This window comes from Prinia subflava, chromosome 14 (genome assembly GCF_021018805.1).
Source record: "Prinia subflava isolate CZ2003 ecotype Zambia chromosome 14, Cam_Psub_1.2, whole genome shotgun sequence".
NCBI lineage: Eukaryota > Metazoa > Chordata > Aves > Passeriformes > Cisticolidae > Prinia > Prinia subflava.
The window spans coordinates 741,654-761,685 of NC_086260.1; the positions used below are offsets into that span (position 1 = coordinate 741,654).

Consider the following 20,032-nt stretch of genomic DNA (forward strand, 5'->3'; position numbering starts at 1 on the left):
TAAAAACCAATTTGAGCACTCAGCGAGGACTGAATTGATGCTGGAGCTGGGGCAATTTACACCAGCCAGAGATACTGGTAATTTCTTTTCCTGTGACTCAGAGACTCAATTCAAGCAACATTCCAACCTTTGCTGATAGAAGTTCTCGCCTATTAGGGCCCAGCTAAACATTCTGAAGGCTGAATACAGTGATTTTTCCAGCCCTCGGAGCACAGCACCACAGGTACAACCTTTTGTACCTGGGCAAGAGCACACAGGAACTGTGAGAAGCACTCGTTAATGGCTGGTAATCATTTCTCTCCGGTATCAAAGGCTTCCTCACTCCTCCCGTTGCCCCAGGAAATCAGGAATTTCACTGACGCCAAAGGAGCTCAGCATCACCAGATCACCACAGCACAACAAACGCCAGCCCCCAAAAATTGTTCACTCGTGCTTCCACCAAGTCAGTGGTCACGGCCTGCCCACGGGGAAAAGCAGATTTCCACACTTTTTGGGGCCATTGATAGTTTTGGAGTGGGGAGGGTTGGCCACCCTTTGGAAATCCTCTCTCTCCTGCCGGGCTGAGGCGCGGGGGGGGACTGGAAAACACAGCCTCAGTGTCAGATCTGCTGGCCAGAATTAACTTTGGATGGTTTGTCTGCTCGTTTTTAAACAAATATCTCCATCCCCAAAGGCTTTATCGGATCCAGCGCCAGGGGTGGGCAGCAGGAGGCCCCTGGGAGCTGGGGGATCCCAGCACAGCCCCGGAGGCACCCACGCCGGGGTGCCCTTCCCAGATAAACCCAGCACAGCCCTGGGTCCCCTTCCCAGACAAACCCAGCACAGCCCTGGGTCCCTTCCCAGACAAACCCAGCACAGCCGGGATCCCCTTCCCAGACAAACCCAGCACAGCCCTGGGTCCCTTCCCAGGGAAACCCAGCACAGCCCTGGGTCCCTTCCCAGACAAACCCAGCACAGCCCTGGGTCCCTTCCCAGACAAACCCAGCACAGCCCTGGGTCCCTTCCCAGGGAAACCCAGCACAGCCCTGGGTCCCTTCCCAGGGGAACCCAGCACAACCCTGGGTCCCTTCCCACACAAACCCAGCACAGCCGGGATCCCCTTCCCAGACAAACCCAGCACAGCCCCGGAGGCACCCACGCCAGGGTCCCCTTCCCAGACAAACCCAGCACAGCCGGGATCCCCTTCCCAGGCAAACCCAGCACAGCCGGGATCCCCTTCCCAGGTAAACCCAGCACAGCCCTGGGTCCCTTCCCAGAGAAACCCAGCACAGCCGGGATCCCCTTCCCAGACAAACCCAGCACAGCCGGGATCCCCTTCCCAGGGAAACCCAGCACAGCCCTGGGTCCCCTTCCCAGGCAAACCCAGCACAGCCCTGGGTCCCTTCCCAGGGAAACCCAGCACAGCCCTGGGTCCCCTTCCCAGGCAAACCCAACACAGCCGGGATCCCCTTCCCAGGCAAACCCAGCACAGCCCTGGGTCCCCTTCCCAGATAAACCCAGCACAGCCCTGGGTCCCCTTCCCAGACAAACCCAGCACAGCCCTGGGTCCCCTTCCCAGACAAACCCAGCACAGCCCTGGGTCCCTTCCCAGGCAAACCCAGCACAGCCCTGGGTCCCCTTCCCAGGCAAACCCTCCCCGGAAGCTTTGGCAGCAGGGCTGGGAACAGTTTTTAACTTAGGTATTTGTTTTAACACAGCTGCACTAATGAACATTTCTCATATAATTATGTATATAATAAAAAGAGTCATCATCAGCAGCAGCATTTCAGAATAAAGTAATAAAAGCTGGGTTTTCCTTACCTTTTTGGGAAGCAGGCAAAAGCTATACAGTAGGTGGAAGAGTGTACCAAGTAACAGACTTTTGAACACTCTTTCTTACTGGTGGTATAGAGTCTAAGGGAAAGTAAATACATTGAATGTCGGAGAGCTGTGGGCACAGGGACCTGCCCTGCCGTGAGCTCCTGCCAGCCCCGGCTCACAGAGGGGCACTGCAGAGCTCAGAGAAAATCAAACTGCAAACCCACTGCACTCACAGAGCCCAGAGACACAGAAAATCAAACTGCAAACCCACTGCACTCACACAGCCCAGAAACACAGAAAATCAAACTGCAAACCCACTGCACTCACACAGCCCAGAGACACAGAAAATCAAACTGCAAACCCACTGCACTCACACAGCCCAGAAACACAGAGAAAATCAAACTGCAAACCCACTGCACTCACACAGCCCAGAGACACAGAAAATCAAACTGCAAACCCACTGCACTCACACAGCCCAGAGACACAGAAAATCAAACTGCAAACCCACTGCACTCACACAGCCCAGAGACACAGAAAATCAAACTGCAAACCCCACTGCACTCACACAGCCCAGAGACACAGAGAAAATCAAACTGCAAACCCCACTGCACTCACAGAGCCCAGAAACACAGAAAATCAAACTGCAAACCCACTGCACTCACACAGCCCAGAGACACAGAGAAAATCAAACTGCAAACCCACTGCACTCACACAGCCCAGAGACACAGAGAAAATCAAACTGCAAACCCACTGCACTCACACAGCCCAGAAACACAGAGAAAATCAAACTGCAAACCCACTGCACTCACAGAGCCCAGAGACACAGAAAATCAAACTGCAAACCCACTGCACTCACACAGCCCAGAAACACAGAAAATCAAACTGCAAACCCACTGCACTCACACAGCCCAGAAACACAGAAAATCAAACTGCAAACCCACTGCACTCACAGAGCCCAGAAACACAGAAAATCAAACTGCAAACCCACTGCACTCACACAGCCCAGAAACACAGAAAATCAAACTGCAAACCCCACTGCACTCACACAGCCCAGAGACACAGAAAATCAAACTGCAAACCCACTGCACTCACACAGCCCAGAGACACAGAGAAAATCAAACTGCAAACCCCACTGTACTGGCACAGCCCGGGAGCTCAGCCAGGCCACCCTGAACTCTGCTGCTTGTGATCCTTGGCAGGAATTCCCCTGCTCCTGTCCCCGGGGGGACCAGGGGGGACCAGGGGACACCAGGGAGCCCCTGCCCCACAGCCAGAGGCCACCAGGGCCATCCCAGGGGAGCAAAGCCAATTTCACAAAGAAATGCTGAAATAACATCCTTTGGTTTTCTTTCAAAGAATGACATTTGAGATTCTTTTAAAAATTGCTCCAAGAATTGATGCATCTGGGGCAATTTGTAATTCACATTTCCTGTGTTCTGATTGGTAAAACTCTGGAAATTTCTCTATTCACAGCAGAAAATATTTTTAAAGCGAAATTGCTTAAGAACATCAAGCCCATTTTTATGCATGGACACCATACTCAAAATTTCACTGAAAATTAAATTTGAAGAGTTTTGCTTGGGTGTTATGACTTTTTTTTTAAGCTTGCTAATATAATTTTCATTATTTTTTCACCTAAAAATGGAACTGTAAATAACTTTTATTCAACAGAATATTCAAACTTTAAAAAAAGAAACTGAATTCAGGTGTTCAGTGAATTACTTTTACACTCATTCACGAACACTGCCTGATCAGGGGGTTGATCAATAACCTAATCAATGCTACAGGGCTGTAACTGCAGCAGTTACACTCTGACTAATGTACCCAAAAACTTTAAAGTACAGTAGAAGTTTATTTCATTTGATTTTCTAATAATTGCTATGAACACACAGACCTGGGGAATGAATGGGTAGTGCTGGTGCAGCTGAGACTATGAACAGATGGAATTCTACATAAATAATGGAAATGCTTCAAAAAATACATATCTCACAAATGACAAAAAAGAAGTAAAAGCACAAGCCAGAAACTCAGAGATTGCACATTTCCTAACAAACACATTTACGAGTTTTAAAATCCCACTCAGTGAAGGCTCAAGGAAAGGTGGCACATCTGGGCAAGCCAGGGGCCTCTGCCCCTTGTGCCTCTGAAAAACCAATTCTGCTCTACAGCCCTGGACTAAAATGGGGTGTCTGACCAGAAACACGGGGGTTAGGTCAGCAGGATTTCTTTTTAGCAAAAGTATTTCCTTCCCAAAGGAAAACCTGGCTGTTCTTTGGTGGGAGGGGAAAATATTCTCACAAGTCTGAAACCAGCAATAAGGTGTAGCACAGGAGGGTGAGCAGGGGGAGCCCGGGGAGGGATGTCCCAGGCTGGGCTTCCCCCAGGGAACACCTCAGCACCACAACTTGGGTGGGTTTCTCTTGGTTCAAGTTTTGGCAGGAAATTCTTAGATTTTGGGTTTTGTGGGGGAGAAACTGATTTCAGCTTAGTCGATCCAAACAGTGGTTGGTGAGGTGCACCAGCAACACAGTCCCCTGCCCTGGCTCAGCTGGATTTCAAATCCTCTTTTCCTTCCTTCCCTTCCTGAAATTTGCCCTGGCAGAGGGCCCTGAGTGTCACCCCAGGGCAGGAATTCCATTTATCTCCTCCTGCTCTCAGGGCTCTGTCCAATACAGCTGGAAGAGACCTCAAACAGTCCTTAATTTGTGAGAACCACTTCCTCCCTGTCCCATGTCAGACCCTAGCCCAGCTGCCAAGGATGAGTTCAATTTTTCCAGCTGGAACGCCTTTTGTACACCTGCAGGATCAGACACCAGAGAGAAATCCTGCAGGGGTGAGCAGGGGAGGAAAGTGCTGTGCCAGGGATCTGCTGCCTGCTCCCACTCTGCCCTGACAGCAGAGCTGCTGCTCCCAGGCAGGATTCCAGCAGCATCAAGGAGGCAGGAATTCCAGCAGCATCAAGGAGGCAGAAATTCCAGCAGCATTAACCAGGCTGAATTCCAGCAGCATTAACCAGGCTGAATTCCAGCAGCATCAAGGGGACAAGAAGTGGCAGGGATTCCAGCAGCAAGGGGAGCAGTGGAGCTCGGGCAGGGAAAGGGCATTTCTGCACGTTCAGATCTGGCTTTGCACAAGAACTGCAGACGTGCCCAATCCTTTGCAGTGTGCTGGGGAGTTGTGCAGCTGTCTCCTTCCTCAGCTCCCTCCAGATTCAAATGCAAATCAAATCTGATGGCCTCAGTCTGTAATTTTGTGCTGTGCTATCCTCTGCTATGCACATTAAGGAAACTAGAAGTGTCTTTGCCATCTATTTTCCTTTTAAATCGGTGGGAAGATTTGCATTAAGACCAGATAAAATCCCTAAATGGGAATCTTGGGGGATTGTGAGATTTTTGCAAAGCAACTTTGCAAGAATCAGGATGAACACTCGGGCTGGCAGAGTTACCGATGGATTTGGTGCCTGCCTGGGAACCTGTCCCTGCCAGGGCCAGCTGGACACGGGCTGAGGGCTCTGTGCAGGGCTCTGTGCCCCAAGGCCAGCTGGACACGGGCTGAGGGCTCTGTGCAGGGCTCTGTGCCCCGGGATGTGCTGGACACGGGCTGAGGGCTCTGTGCAGGGCTCTGTGCAGGGCTCTGTGCCCCGGGATGTGCTGGACACGGGCTGAAGGCTCTGTGCAGGGCTCTGTGCAGGGCTCTGTGCCTGGGATGTGCCAGTCCCCCCCTCACAGGGAGGGCAGGGGCAGCAGAGCCCCTGGCAGCTCCCAAACCCTTCCCGCGGTGCTGCTGCCCAAGGGCGCTGCCCCAGAACCGGGGACGGGACCTGAGGAATTTCCAAAGCGCGCCAGAGCTGTGAGCCTGGGATGGAGCAGAGCAGGCAGAGGGCAGGGTGAGGGGCTGTACTCACTGTTGGGGTCCACGCTCTCGCACAGCTCCGTCTTGGCCTCGCCGTTGGGGCGGTCGCTGGGCTTGTGGGACAGGCGCGAGGACATGGTGGCCGCCGTCACCACCGCCTTGAAGCTGCGCTTGCGCTTCTGCACGTTGAGCTCGGGGTGGAAGATGATGATGTAAACCTTGGGCATGTAGAGCATCCCCAGCGCCACCGACGCGCTCAGGTTCATGGAGATGGTGAGCGTGGTGGTCTGGATGTAGAGCTGGGGAGGACAGAGATGGGTTACACACCAAGGGCTGGCTGCAGTTCACACACAAATACCCACTGGAGAGGGATTCCTGACCTCTGTGTGTGTGTGTGTGTATGTGTTACACACCAGGGCTGGCTGCAGTTCACACACAAATACCCACTGGAGAGGGATTTCTGACCAGTCTGCATGTGTTACACACTGAGCCTGGCCAGGCTGCAGCAATTCAGACATAAATACCCATTGTAAAGTAATTTTTTACGACTTTACACGTGTTACACATCACAGGCCTGGCCAGGCTGCAGCATTCAAACATAAATACCCATTTTAAAGAGATTTTTAACCAATTTGTACACCTTACATGTTTGGCCTGGCCAGCCTGCAGCAGTTCACACACACCCCCCCATTTTACACTGATTTTTCACCAGTTTACATGTGTTACACACCACAGGCCTGGCCAGGCTGCAGCAGTTCACACACACCCCCATTTTACACTGATTTTTCACCAGTTTGCAGTGAAGATGTGTGAGCTGAGACCTCTGCACCGCAGCCACCGTGATGCCCCACACAAATCCCCTGCCTGATCCACAAACTGCTCAGTCTGGACACTTGCAGTGGCTTTAACACAATTCCCACAGCAAGTTATGGCACAGCTTTGGCTCATTTATTTAGAGTGCAGATCAGATTTGGATTGAAATAATTCTGATATAAATTAGGGTTTAGCTGAGCTGTAAGTTATAGAGGAGAAGCTATAATAACACTTATTATTATAGCTTATCTTGTAGAAGATAAGATATAATAATAATAATCAGTAGAAATTTCTGACTTTTAAAAACATTGAGGAGGGTGGGATTTTCTTGTTTATACCATACTTCAGTTCTTTACAATTCACTGAAATAACCCTGCAGAGGGTACACAACGATTTCTGTGCTTGTGACACTCAGCTGTGCTCATTACTGTGAAAAAAACATTTTCAAGTCAGAGAACAGGTACTGAGATGAGTATTCAAAGAAACCTCAGGGATTAAAAAATGTACTCTGCAAATATACAGGGCTAGAAAAGCCTTTTTTACCCCCTCCCCTTTTTAAACTGTCTTTTCAGAGGACACACGTAAGAGATAAACCAGAACAATTCTCACAACTTCAGAGGATTCAGCACAATTAAAAGGCACAGAGACAGCACAATACAGGTGTGAGGGGCTGAAGAGGCAGCAGCATCTCTGCCGATCCTCTCCAGAAATTAAATGTACAGGAAATCCAGAGAGACGAGAAGAGCATCCCACACTGAGGGTTTGCTCCAGAACACGAGTTCCTCCTCTCCTCCCGTGCAGTGCTCATCATCTGAGCTGCTGATGGAACGACTCTGAGAACACAAATGTCTCCAGCCTGACCCCACGGTGTCCTAGGGCCAGGCTGGGGGAGCCTGCAGAGCCTCCACACCGAGCTCCTGCCAATGTCCCAGAACTCTGCCCCTGCTGCTGCCAGTGCCAGCAGCTGACAGAGAGCCCCCTGACAGGTAATTTTTATAGATTTAATTTTTCTATATTTATTTTTAAAATATCTAATGTTATATATTTAATTTTATCTACTTATTTTTTATCTATTTTATTTTTATATTTATTTTATATATTTAAATTTTAAATGTTTAAATTTTAAATTTTTAAATTTTAAATAATTAGGGCCATTCTGCACCAGTGCCCAGGACCCTCCTCAGGCGCAGGCAGCAGCTCCAGGGGCTGCCCCAGTGGGGCACTGGTCTGACTGGGAGCTGCCCCTGGGATCAGGCTGGGATCTTTCCATCCAACCCTTTCCCCTTCATCCCGGGCTGCTGCAGAGGCTGCGCCCCGCAGGGCAGCAGCAGCTCAGGAATTCGTTCTTATTTTTCCTGCTGGAAGGGGGTTGAAGGTGAAATGATTATTTAATGGAAGGGGTCTCTGGCACCAGAGTTCCCACCTTGCAAACGCTGATGGGAGATAAAAGGCGAGGGAGAAAAGAGCGTTTGTAGAACAAGGAGGGATGAGTGACACACAAAGCTTCTCATGACAAATGGGAGCAGCTAAAGATAAGGAAACTAATAGATATGCTTATTATGCAGAGCCTCAGTTTTATGTGTTTTATCTCTGCTTTGTGGTTTTACCAGTCAGACATAAAAATGCAGTTTACGTGAAACTATTTCATTTCTTATTTCACTTCTTCTGATAAATTCTCGGCAAGCATTTTAGATGAATGCAAATGGGTGACTTAAAGTACAAAGGATCAGATTTAACTGACAATGGGACTCTAATAACTCATGCGTGCCTTTTGCAGCTGGCTGCTGAACCTGGCAGCTCCAAACCTGAGATTAAATTAAGAAATTAAGATGCAGGTTTAGTGAGAGATGCTCGAACTTGACAAGAATGAGAACTGGGGCCGAGTTTATTGAGCCTGGAGAGGAGAAGGCTCCGGGGTCTCGCAGTGCCTGAAGGAGCTGCAGAGAGAGCACTGATAAGGGCTGGAGGGACAGGGCAGGGCTGCCACTGCCACAGGGCAGGGCTGGGTGGGATTTTGGGATGAGATCCTTCCCTGGGAGGGTGGGCAGAGATCCTTCCCTGGCACAGGGAGCCCAGAGCAGCTGTGGCTGCCCCTGGATCCTGGCAGTGCCCAAGGCCAGGTTGGACACTGGGGCTGGAGCAGCCTGGGACAGTGGGAGGTGTCCCTGCCATGGCAGGGGTGGCACTGGGTGACCTTTGGTGTCCCTGCCATGGCAGGGGTGGCACTGGGTGGATTTAAGGTCCCTCCCAACCCCACCCCATGACTGGAAGTGTTGCCAGAGGAAATCCAGGCTTTCCCAAGCCAAGCTGCTGTTGCTCTCCCAGGCCACTCCCCTGGAGGCTCTGAGGCCACATCTGCTGTGACAGAAGGACAAACTCATCCTGAAGGGTCACCCTCACTCACACCTCCTTCCCTCTCAGGCAGACCCTGACTTTTGACAAATTCTCACTTCAGACACTGCTGCAAGTGCAGCGACTTTGAAGCAAGCGCTGGAGAAAACCCAACCCCGAGGACATCATTCACATGCAAAAGCACCTAGATTTTATCACTTCTTTTACATAAGTGATTTCCATTTGAATTTTAGATTTTTATGTTTTCCAGATTCTTGCTTTATTCATGCAAATCATAAAAATTGCCTTCAAAACCTTGAGAGAAAATTGGACTGGTCTGGAATACACACATCTAATAATGGGCAATTTTTATGGAACAAAATACATCAGTGGCTGGTTTTGCATGAACTGTGATTTCTCTGGGAAGCACTGCAGGACCAGGCCTCTGCCTCTGCCAGTCCAGGAGAGATTTTCAGCTGCTGGGCCAGAAGAACTGAACTTACACTTTTATATAACAACTCAGAGCTCCAGAGCTTTGAAAAGTCCCTTTAGGAGTCAGAAATCCTTTTTGCAGGCTAAAGCTTTGCCTTCACTCTAATCAGGAGCAACTGCTCCTCTTTTCTAATTCAGCTTTCTAATTATGCACTGAATTGTGTTATGTTGCAATATGGAAATAAAGTGGTAACTTGAGATATTTTTGGGCTCATGCTATTACAAGCCAATTTATCTCACTTTTATATGGGAATTAAAACAAATGTTCTTACAGATGAAGTAGATGGTTTATAAATCTCCCAGAAGGCTTTTCCAGGTCATCTGAAGATTCTATCTCATTCTCTACATTATGTTGTGCAAATATAAGAATGAGAAACACTTTTTAATAAAAATTAAAATTAGCCTCCCCTGCGCTCTGTGTTTGCAGAAACACGAAGTGAAGAGACCTGAATGCAAACGTGCCCTGGAACATCTCAGTGTCCAAGGGGTGGGAGAGGACCTGCACCCCTCCCTCAGGACTCTGTGCCCTCACTGAGAGCCCCAAACCCCTCAGCAATGCCAGCAGCGTTCCCATCCCCTCGGAAAAGCTGTGCCAGGGCTGCCCACCCTCCCAGGGAACATTTCCTGCCCAAGATCCAATTTACACCAACAAAATGAGAATTCTCAAACAGAAGCATCTAAAATACCAACTTGCTGAGGGCACAATCATGTGGCAGCCCCTGTGGCAGCATTCCAAAGCCGGGATGCAGGAATGCTGTGAGGGATCATGCCCAGCACGTTCCTCCAGCACGAGGCTCAGACATCAAAGGGAGAACTCAGTCACAGTCCCAGAGTGTCACAGTCCCAGAGAGTCACAGTCCCAGAGAGTCACAGTCCCAGAGTGTCACAGTCCCAGAGAGTCACAGTCCCAGAGTCACAGTCCCAGAGAGTCACAGTCCCAGAGAGTCACAGTCCCAGAGTGTCACAGTCCCAGAGTCACAGTCCCAGAGAGTCACAATCCCAGAGAGTCACAGTCCCAGAGTGTCACAGTCCCAGAGTCACAGTCCCAGAGAGTCACCATTCCAGAGAGTCACAATCCCAGAGAGTCACAGTCCCAGAGTGTCACAGTCCCAGAGTCACAGTCCCAGAGAGTCACCGTCCCAGAGAGTCACCATTCCAGAGAGTCACAATCCCAGAGAGTGACCGTCCCAGAGAGTCACCATTCCAGAGAGTCACAATCCCAGAGTCACAGTCCCAGAGAGTCACAGTCCCAGAGTGTCACAGTCCCAGAGAGTCACAGTCCCAGAGAGTCACAGTCCCAGAGTCACAGTCCCAGAGAGTCACAATCTCAGAGAGTCACAGTCCCAGAGTGTCACAGTCCCAGAGAGTCACAGTCCCAGAGAGTCACAGTCCCAGAGTCACAGTCCCAGAGAGTCACAGTCCCAGAGAGTCACAGTCCCAGAGTCACCGTCCCAGAGAGTCACAGTCCCAGAGTGTCACAGTCCCAGAGAGGCACAGTCCCAGAGTCACAGTCCCAGAGAGTCACAGTCCCAGAGAGGCACAGTCCCAGAGTCACAGTCCCAGAGAGTCACAGTCCCAGAGTCACCGTCCCAGAGAGTCACAGTCCCAGAGTGTCACAGTCCCAGAGAGGCACAGTCCCAGAGTGTCACAGTCCCAGAGTCACAGTCCCAGAGAGTCACAGTCCCAGAGAGTCACAGTCCCAGAGAGTCACAGTCCCAGAGAGGCACAGTCCCAGAGAGTCACAGTCCCAGAGTCACAGTCCCAGGGTCACCGTCCCAGAGAGTCACAGTCCCAGAGTGTCACAGTCCCAGAGTGTCACAGTCCCAGAGAGTCACAGTCCCAGAGAGTCACAGTCCCTGCAGAGGCCACAGGCAAAGGCAGCAGCACCCACTGCACAGGGCTAAAAGGGCAAACTCCCATTTCCCAGTGCCTGCAGTGACACTGCTCCTCTTGGGGTCACCTTGGCAGAGCCACCGTTCCTTGTCACATCCCAGGAACACCCAGCACGTTGAGTTATCCAGCTTGTGGTGCACAGGCAAACGTGTGGAGGAGAGCTGGAGTGAATGTCTGTATTTTGAATACCTCAGTTATTCCAGCTAAATATTTTATACAGCTTGTTCCCTTATATTAGGAACTTCCTTATGCAAGAAATTTGCATGCACCAAAAATAAACATTTATGGGTTGTAGCTATAACTTGTGTGATACTTCAAAATAGCAAATGCTGAAGCACTTGCTCTGAGGGTTGTGATGCAGATGCAGAAGAGGAGGGATTGTGTCCCTCCAGCCTGCGAGAGAAGCTCTAACAGCTTATCTGGAAGGAAATTAAATTAGCCAGATAATTGGACAGAGCAGCAATGGAAAAGCAAGTGCTGCTTTCAAAGAGCATCTGATGGCTGCGAGAGGAGCTGCAGCAGCATCAGAGGCAGGTTCATACACACAATATCCAGCAGGTTCCTGCACAGGGGCTGCAGTTCCCCACAGGGCCCAGCTGCTCCCAGTGCAGTGCCCACAGCAGGAGTGTCCTGAGACCCCCCCCAGCCCTGCTGCCCCTCCCAAGGCTCTGGGGGTGACCAGGGACTGCAGGCACAGCAGGGCTTGGCTGCATTTCAGGCACAGCCGAGGGAAGAGCTCCAGAAATCCCATTATCAATCCTCAGAACTGTCTAACATCCCTTGCTTGACATTCCTGTTTGTGATCATAGCTCTGAAATAAGTTACACATCACTAAAAGAGACAAACACAAAGTGCAGCAGGAGTAATGCACATCCTCAACCTCTATTATTAAAATAATGGCTTTTCCCTCTCTCACGGGCTGAGCACTTGGCTTTTTTGAGCTAGAAATAATTCTTCATCTGTCACTTCTTCAAAAAAACCAAAACCAAAAAAAAACAAAAAGGAAAGGAAAAAAGAGAAAGCCTTCATTTCATTGCTCCCCTCGCCACTGCACTGCTAAATTGACTGACACACAATCTTGGCATTTTTGGGTATTCCGAGCCACACTCTGGCTGCTGTTGTAAATCATATTTCTCCACACTTATTGCATTTTATTCATTTTATACATGACCAGAGATTAGAGTTCAAATGAAACAGATTTTGCTATCCTTCTTATATTCCAAACGTCACCAGTCTAGAAATCTTTAATTTTACTCACTTCAGCTATTGAATAATTCAATGTAAAAGGAGAAAAAAACCAACCCTGCAACCCTCAGTTTGAGATTTTGAGGAAAATAAAGTGAGGCCCCCAGGGCTGTGTCTCTGCAGGATGGTGGGAACTGCTCAGTGCTGGGACTGGCACTGGGATGTCCCCAGGGGCACACAGTGTCCCCAGGGGCACACAATGTCCCCAGGGGCACACAATGTCCCCAAGGGCACACAATGTCCCCTCTAGACCAGGTTCCTCCAAGCCCTGCAATCACCAACATGCCAAATGCCAAAATCCCCACCCTCAGTTTTAGGAGAGGAGCTGTGGAAGCTTCTAAAGCATTCCATCAGACCAACCATGGCCATCCAGCAGAGCAGAAAGTCCTGGAATTTCCCAGAAATATCCCCAGGATGGATATCCATGGCACAGGGTCACCCCTGCTCTGCCATCCTGTGCAGGGACATCCATGGCACAGGGTCACCCCTGCTCTGCCATCCTGTGCAGGGACATCCATGGCACAGGGTCACCCCTGCTCTGCCATCCTGTGCAGGGACATCAATGGCACAGGGTCACCCCTGCTCTGCCATCCTGTGCAGGGATATCCATGGCACAGGGTCACCCCTGCTCTGCCATCCTGTGCAGGGATATCCATGGCACAGGGTCACCCCTGCTCTGCAATCCTGTGCCCAGAGCCATGGCACAGGGTCACCCCTGCTCTGCCATCCTGTGCAGGGATATCCATGGCACAGGGTCACCCCTGCTCTGCCATCCTGTGCCCAGAGCCATGGCACAGGGTCACCCCTGCTCTGCCATCCTGTGCAGGGATATCCATGGCACAGGGTCACCCCTGCTCTGCCATCCTGTGCCCAGAGCCATGGCACAGGGTCACCCCTGCTCTGCCATCCTGTGCAGGATCCATGGCACAGGGTCACCCCTGCTCTGCCATCCTGTGCCCAGATCCATGGCACAGGGTCACCCCTGCTCTGCCATCCTGTGCAGGGACATCAATGGCACAGGGTCACCCCTGCTCTGCCATCCTGTGCAGGGACATCCATGGCACAGGGTCACCCCTGCTCTGCCATCCTGTGCAGGGATATCCATGGCACAGGGTCACCCCTGCTCTGCCATCCTGTGCAGGGATATCCATGGCACAGGGTCACCCCTGCTCTGCCATCCTGTGCAGGGATATCCATGGCACAGGGTCACCCCTGCTCTGCCATCCTGTGCACACAGCCATGGCACAGGGTCACCCCTGCTCTGCCATCCTGTGCACACAGCCATGGCACAGGGTCACCCCTGCTCTGCCATCCTGTGCAGGGACATCCATGGCACAGGGTCACCCCTGCTCTGCCATCCTGTGCACACAGCCATGGCACAGGGTCACCCCTGCTCTGCCATCCTGTGCAGGGACATCCATGGCACAGGGTCACCCCTGCTCTGCCATCCTGTGCACACAGCCATGGCACAGGGTCACCCCTGCTCTGCCATCCTGTGCAGGGACATCCATGGCACAGGGTCACCCCTGCTCTGCCATCCTGTGCAGGGACATCCATGGCACAGGGTCACCCCTGCTCTGCCATCCTGTGCACACAGCCATGGCACAGGGTCACCCCTGCTCTGCCATCCTGTGCAGGGACATCCATGGCACAGGGTCACCCCTGCTCTGCCATCCTGTGCACACAGCCATGGCACAGGGTCACCCCTGCTCTGCCATCCTGTGCACTTGTGGAGCCTTGAGGAGGCTGCAGCAGAGGCAGGGCAGGAAGCACTCCCAGCACAAGGACTCTGAGGAGCAGCAGGATGGAAAGCCACCAGCAGGAGCTCCTGCCAGCCCCTGTGGTCTCAGCTTGGCTCTCAGGGTCCCGCCGGTGTGGGCAGGGACGGTGCAGGCTGGGGGTGGCCCAGGGGCTCCTGGCCAGGCTCCAGGTCACTCCCAGCCACAGCAGCTCTTGCAGCAGCTCCTGGCTGTGCCCAGGTTGCCATGGCAATGGGAACTCTGCGAGTGCAGCCCTGCCAGCTGCAGCTCTGCCTTGACAGCGCTGGAAAACATCCAAATGCCAAAATGCCAAAATTATCCGTGGCCTGGGAAGGAGAGGCACAAATGCCCTGATGGTTCTCTCACCCCTCGGGCTCTTTACCCAGCCGGGGGTTGCAGTTGTGTCTTGCTGCCCAGTAAATCACACAGCCACACGTTAGGACAGCAAGCAGCCCTCTCATGTAAGGTATTCAGGGCCTGCAAGATTAAATCCATAATCCAGAATTAATACGAGGATTGTTAAGAGTTCCCCAGTCACACACAGTAATCTAATACTGAGAAAACAAAGCAAAAGGAAGCAGTCAAGCCTTAAGCCAGCCTTACAAGAGGAGTTGACCCAGGCCAGCAGTGCAGGGCAGCCCCAGGACAGGGTTTCTGCTGCTCTGACTGGGGTTCAAATTGAGCTGTAATCAAGGGTCCATCACACTCAGGCTCTCCTGACCTGTGCATCTGCAGTCCTGCCAGGATGAAAACCCAGGTTTTTCAGCCCAGGCCATGCCCCTAAAGGAGAGCAGAGATCCCCACAGAAGGTTCATCTCACAGAGCAAGCTTCTACACTTTTTTCTGTGCTTTCACTCCAGTTCTGCCTCCCCTGATCCAGCCATATGAATATTTGATTTATGCCCAGCCAGTCTGGCCCACTTGGAAGGCTTTCCCTGAGATCAAACTGCTCTTTTTCTGAGGCACTCCAGTTAATAAATTCCCTTTGCCTCCACCGGCTTCAGCAACTGAACAATCCTCGATCTCCTGACACACTGAGCTCACAAAAACTCACCCCAAACCTTTCCCCATCCAAAATGAAATCCTCTGGCCTTTGCAGAAGAACAACACTTATTCCCGTGCGCAGCTGGGTGCCAGTCCCTCCCTGAGCACCCATTCTGGCCCCACACCCAGCTCACATCCCTGGCTCTGTGCAGCTCAGCCCCGGGAGTCACTGTGTCACCAGCTGGGCGTGCTTTCTGCACAACCCACCCAATTTCCCCTGGCTTTGGCCACTGCAGGGGGTTTATTTCTGGGAGCAGGTGCTCCATGTGCCACCTGTGCCCTCCCTTCCCTCTGCCTCTGCCTGGCTGAGGGGAAGGAGCCCCCATGCAGCCCCTCCTGGGGGCTGCTGAGTCACACAGTCCCTGAGGAGGCTGCAGGAGCCCCCCAGAGCAGCCTCTGGCTGCCCCCTGCCTTGTCACCCCGAGCAGAGTGCCACCTGCAGGGTGACCCTGCCACTGAGGCAGCCCAGTGTTCCCAGTCTGTGTTCCCAGTGTGTGTTCCCAGTGTGTGTTCCCAGTGCGTGTTCCCAGTGCGTGTTCCCAGTGCGTGTTCCCAGTGTGTGTTCCCAGTGCGTGTTCCCAGTCCGTGTTCCCAGTGTGTGTTCCCAGTGCGTGTTCCCAGTGCGTGTTCCCAGTCCGTGTTCCCAGTCCGTGTTCCCAGTGCGTGTTCCCAGTGTGTGTTCCCAGTGCGTGTTCCCAGTGTGTGTTCCCAGTGTGTGTTCCCAGTGTGTGTTCCCAGTGTGTGTTCCCAGTATGTGTTCCCAGTGCGTGTTCCCAGTCCGTGTTCCCAGTGCGTGTTCCCAGTCCGTGTTCCCAGTATGTGTTCCCAGTGCGTGTTCCCAGTGTGTGTTCCCAGTGTGTGTTCCCAGTGCGTGTTCCCAGTGCGTGTTCCCAGTATGTGTTCCCAGTGCGCGTTCCCAGTGCGTGTTCCCAGTCCGTGTTCCCAGTCCGTGTTCCCAGTGTGTGTTCCCAGTGCGTGTTCCCAGTGCGTGTTCCCAGTCCGTGTTCCCAGTCCGTGTTCCCAGTGTGTGTTCCCAGTCTGTGTTCCCAGTGTGTGTTCCCAGTGCGTGTTCCCGGTGCGTGTTCCCAGTGTGTGTTCCCAGTGCGTGTTCCCAGTGCGTGTTCCCAGTGTGTGTTCCCAGTGTGTGTTCCCAGTGTGTGTTCCCAGTGTGTGTTCCCAGTGTGTATTCCCAGTGTGTGTTCCCAGTCCGTGTTCCCAGTGCACTCCCAGCTCAGCCAGCGTGCAGGACCCCACACCAATCCCACAAAACATTCCTTGCCCACCTCATGCCCAAGAAGTGCCCGATGGCCCCAGCCCTGCCCAGCACTGACTGTGGTCACTTCACTTCCCCCAGGGCTACAAATCCCAAAAAGTCAGCTGGAATCTTTCAATGTCAGTGAGGTGTGACCCAGGCCCATTCTGAGAATCTGTTCCATATATTTGCATACAAAGTAAGATCTAATTCCGCTCAGAGACCTTCAGGGGAATTTGAAGTGCAAGCCAGTGTCAGTGCAGGAGGGGGAGCGGGAAAGGATAATCCTCCACTTATTACTTCTCTTTAAAGACCTTTGGAGCAGAGCACTGGCAATAAAAAGCACTGACAAATATACATACATGAAGCAAGCCGTTTGTTCAGTGACTTTTGAAATGATAATGTAATTATTAGTTAAATCAGAGCATTTACATATTGCTTTGGCCACTTAGAAAAAAAAACTTTTTATGGCTGGACATGTCCTCTGCCACCACAGTGCAATGTGGAATGTGCTGGGGGCTAAAGGCTGCAGGCAAGTACCCAGAGCAGTCAGCAATTCATTTACTGTTATAACTGGGATATTTATCCATTTATTCATTTATTAGCATGCCCAGAGCAGCTGTGGCTGCCCCCTGGATCCCTGGCAGTGCCCAAGGCCAGGCTGGACACTGGGGCTGGAGCAGCCTGGGACAGTGGGAGGTGTCCCTGCCATGGCAGGGGTGGCACTGGGTGGGGTTTAAGGTCCCTCTCAACTCAAACCATTCTCTAAGAATGATTTAATTTTCTGAAGGATGAACGTGAACAGGGAGTGTGGTGGAGCTGCCTGAAAGAATGGAAGATTCGTGGATAAGGCAGCAGAGCCTTTGTTCCTGACCAGCCATCATTAGGAGTTTAAACCCTGGCACCAGGAAAAAAATGCCTTGAATTAAAGAAAAACAATTTAAATATCAAAACAATAATAATACTAAAAGGTCAGCCATGGGGTGTGGGCAGCAGCTGAAGCCGCACACAGGCTGGGCCCACGTGTGGCTGCTCAGGTGTCCCTGCAGAACCTCGAACCCCGGCAGCTCTCCCTGAGCTCTGCCAGCCCCAGCAGCACCTGCCCGCTGGAAATGCCCTTTCCGAAATGCCCTTTCCGAGCCCTGCGGCACTGCCAGGCCGTGACAGCCCCTCTCTCTGTGCCAAGCTGTGCCAGCTTTGTCCCTGTGCCAGGCCGTGCCAGCCCCTGTCCCTGTCCCTGTGCCAGGCGGTGCCAGCCCCTGTCCCTGTCCCCTCCTCACGGGTCCCCAGAGCAGCGGGCAGGAGCCGGGCAGGAGCCGGGCAGGAGCCGGGCAGGAGCCGGGCAGGAGCCGGGCAGGAGCCGGGCAGGAGCCCGGGAGAGGTCGGGACCGTCCCCAGCCCCGGGGACACCGCGGGCTCCTCGCTGGCGCTGTTCTCCCTCCACAGCCGCGCAGTTCCCGTTCCATCGCCTCGGTGACTGCGGCAGGCAATCCTCGTTGTTAATAATGTGTCACAATTAGAACTCGCCGCTGCCATGGCAACTGCCCGGCGCATCCCCGTCCTACCCCGACTCCCCGCAGCCCTCGGGCTGTCACAGCACCCGGGCCCGCGTTGTTATGCTAAACCGGGAACGGGTAATCCCACAATACCACATCATTTAGATGCTCGTTTAAATGAGGCTTAATTACAAAAAGCCCATCATTTTAGGACCTGCCAAATTCCAGTTGTTCCGCGATCCCCGGTATCTTTGGGAGGTACCCGTGTGCATCACCGCTAATCCAGAGCATCAGGAAAGATCTCCCTTAATTAACTAACGCTGCCTTTTTACTGTGAGAATGAACCAGAGCTCCATCTCGAACCAGCCGCCGGTGACAGTTTCCAGCAGTGTCCAGGCCATTCTCCAGCCTGTCCTGCAGAACCCCCAGCCCGCACTCCTCATTGCCAGCTCCGAAATCACCTCCCACCCCCGGCCAGACCCCCGACACCACCGCAATCCACCCGGGATCATTCACAGCTCCCTGTCAGCGCCTCCACTGGGGTGATCTGGGGAGGAAAACCCGAGTTTTAAACCCAAATCAGCTCTCGTGTTTAACTCATTCGTGGCCTGACAGAAGTTAACGAGCCGCAGAGACTAACGGGAATCTGTCACGTATTAAACGCGTTTTAACGGGATGAAAAAGCAGAGCCTGGTTATCACTGCCTGCAGCGCTGTGGAACCTCCCCAGAGCGATTTCTGCCCCTAAGGCAAGAGAGGGACGGGCAGCAGCTCACAGCTCTGCAGGACCGAGCTGCCAGCAGGGCTGGGAACACAAACAGAATTGTACTGTGACAAACCTGGGACACCGCTGTCAGCGCCGGGACAGAGCCACCAGCAGGGCTGGGAACACAAACCGAGCTGGTGACAAACCTGGGACACCGCTGTCAGTGCCGGGACAGAGCCACCAGCAGGGCTGGGAACACAAACCGAGCTGGTGACAAACCTGGGACACGGCTGTCAGCGCCGGGACAGAGCCACCAGCAGGGCTGGGAACACAAACCGAGCTGGTGACAAACCTGGGACACCGCTGTCAACACCGGGACAGAGCTGCCAGCAGGCCTGGGAACACAAACCGAGCTGGTGACAAATCTGGGACACCGCTGTCAACACCGGGACAGAGCCGGGACTTGCTGTGAGAGACCCACCCGGGCCGGGCCGGGCTGAGCCGCAGGGACCCGGCTCGGGAAGTGCTGCTTTGGGATCTGTTTGGGACCTGATTTGGGAAATGCTGGTTTGGGACCTGACTCGGTAAATGCTGGTTTGGGCATGGCCTCCCGAGCCGGGCCCCGGGCAGGGCTCCGAGCAGCCCCCACACCCCGCTGGACACAGGGCCAGGCCGGGCTCTGCCCGAGGAAATCCCGGCTCGGGTGGGCTCAGACGGAAGCACAGCCAGGGCTCACCTGCTCTGCACCAGCGGGGACATCTGACCTCCCTTCCTTATCTCCCTTCCTCATCAGATTCCATCTTCCAGTCAATAACACCTGCTAAAACAACATTGATTCTGAACTTCTGGAGAATCAAATCACTTGACTTCCTTGGTCCTCCAATTAAGGCACCAGAATAAATCTTAACTACTCCCTAATACCGGTTTTCACAAGACTTTCTCCAGCTCTAATCACGTTTAAGCACCTTGGCCAAACAAATTGATTTCCACTGCTTTTCCTTCCCACCACCTAAGAGAGTCTGTGCTGAGCTTTGCAGTGCCTCTCCTCTCAGCTTACTGCTGAATTACTGCTGCTAGCTCAGCTCTTAAGCGGGATCTGTTCCTCCACTAAAAAGAGCTATCTTGTCTCCAAATGATATTTAATTATCTCCATTAAACATTACAGGCTGCTCTGATGCTGGGGATGTAAATCAGAGGGAACAAGAGGAAGATGAGAGCATATTGTTCATCACATGTTTTGTCCTCCTACTCCCTCTGCACTCTCCTAAATAAGAGTCTCTAGAGGTAGGGCCAACGCGGGTCCTGTGAACACTCCAGTTATTCAATTTACAATACACACATTATTTTTC

At 52.5% G+C, this 20,032-nt stretch overlaps 1 protein-coding gene across 2 annotated transcripts in view; it reads right to left on the reverse strand.

The window, feature by feature from the left end:
- GRM7 (glutamate metabotropic receptor 7) overlaps positions 1-20,032 on the reverse strand; it is a 171,173-nt gene that overhangs the window by 13,577 nt on the left and 137,564 nt on the right. For both annotated transcript variants that reach the window (XM_063411800.1, XM_063411801.1), the window contains exon 9: positions 5,705-5,951. In XM_063411800.1, coding sequence (XP_063267870.1) covers positions 5,705-5,951 — 247 coding nt within the window. The remainder of the gene's footprint in view (positions 1-5,704; positions 5,952-20,032) is intronic.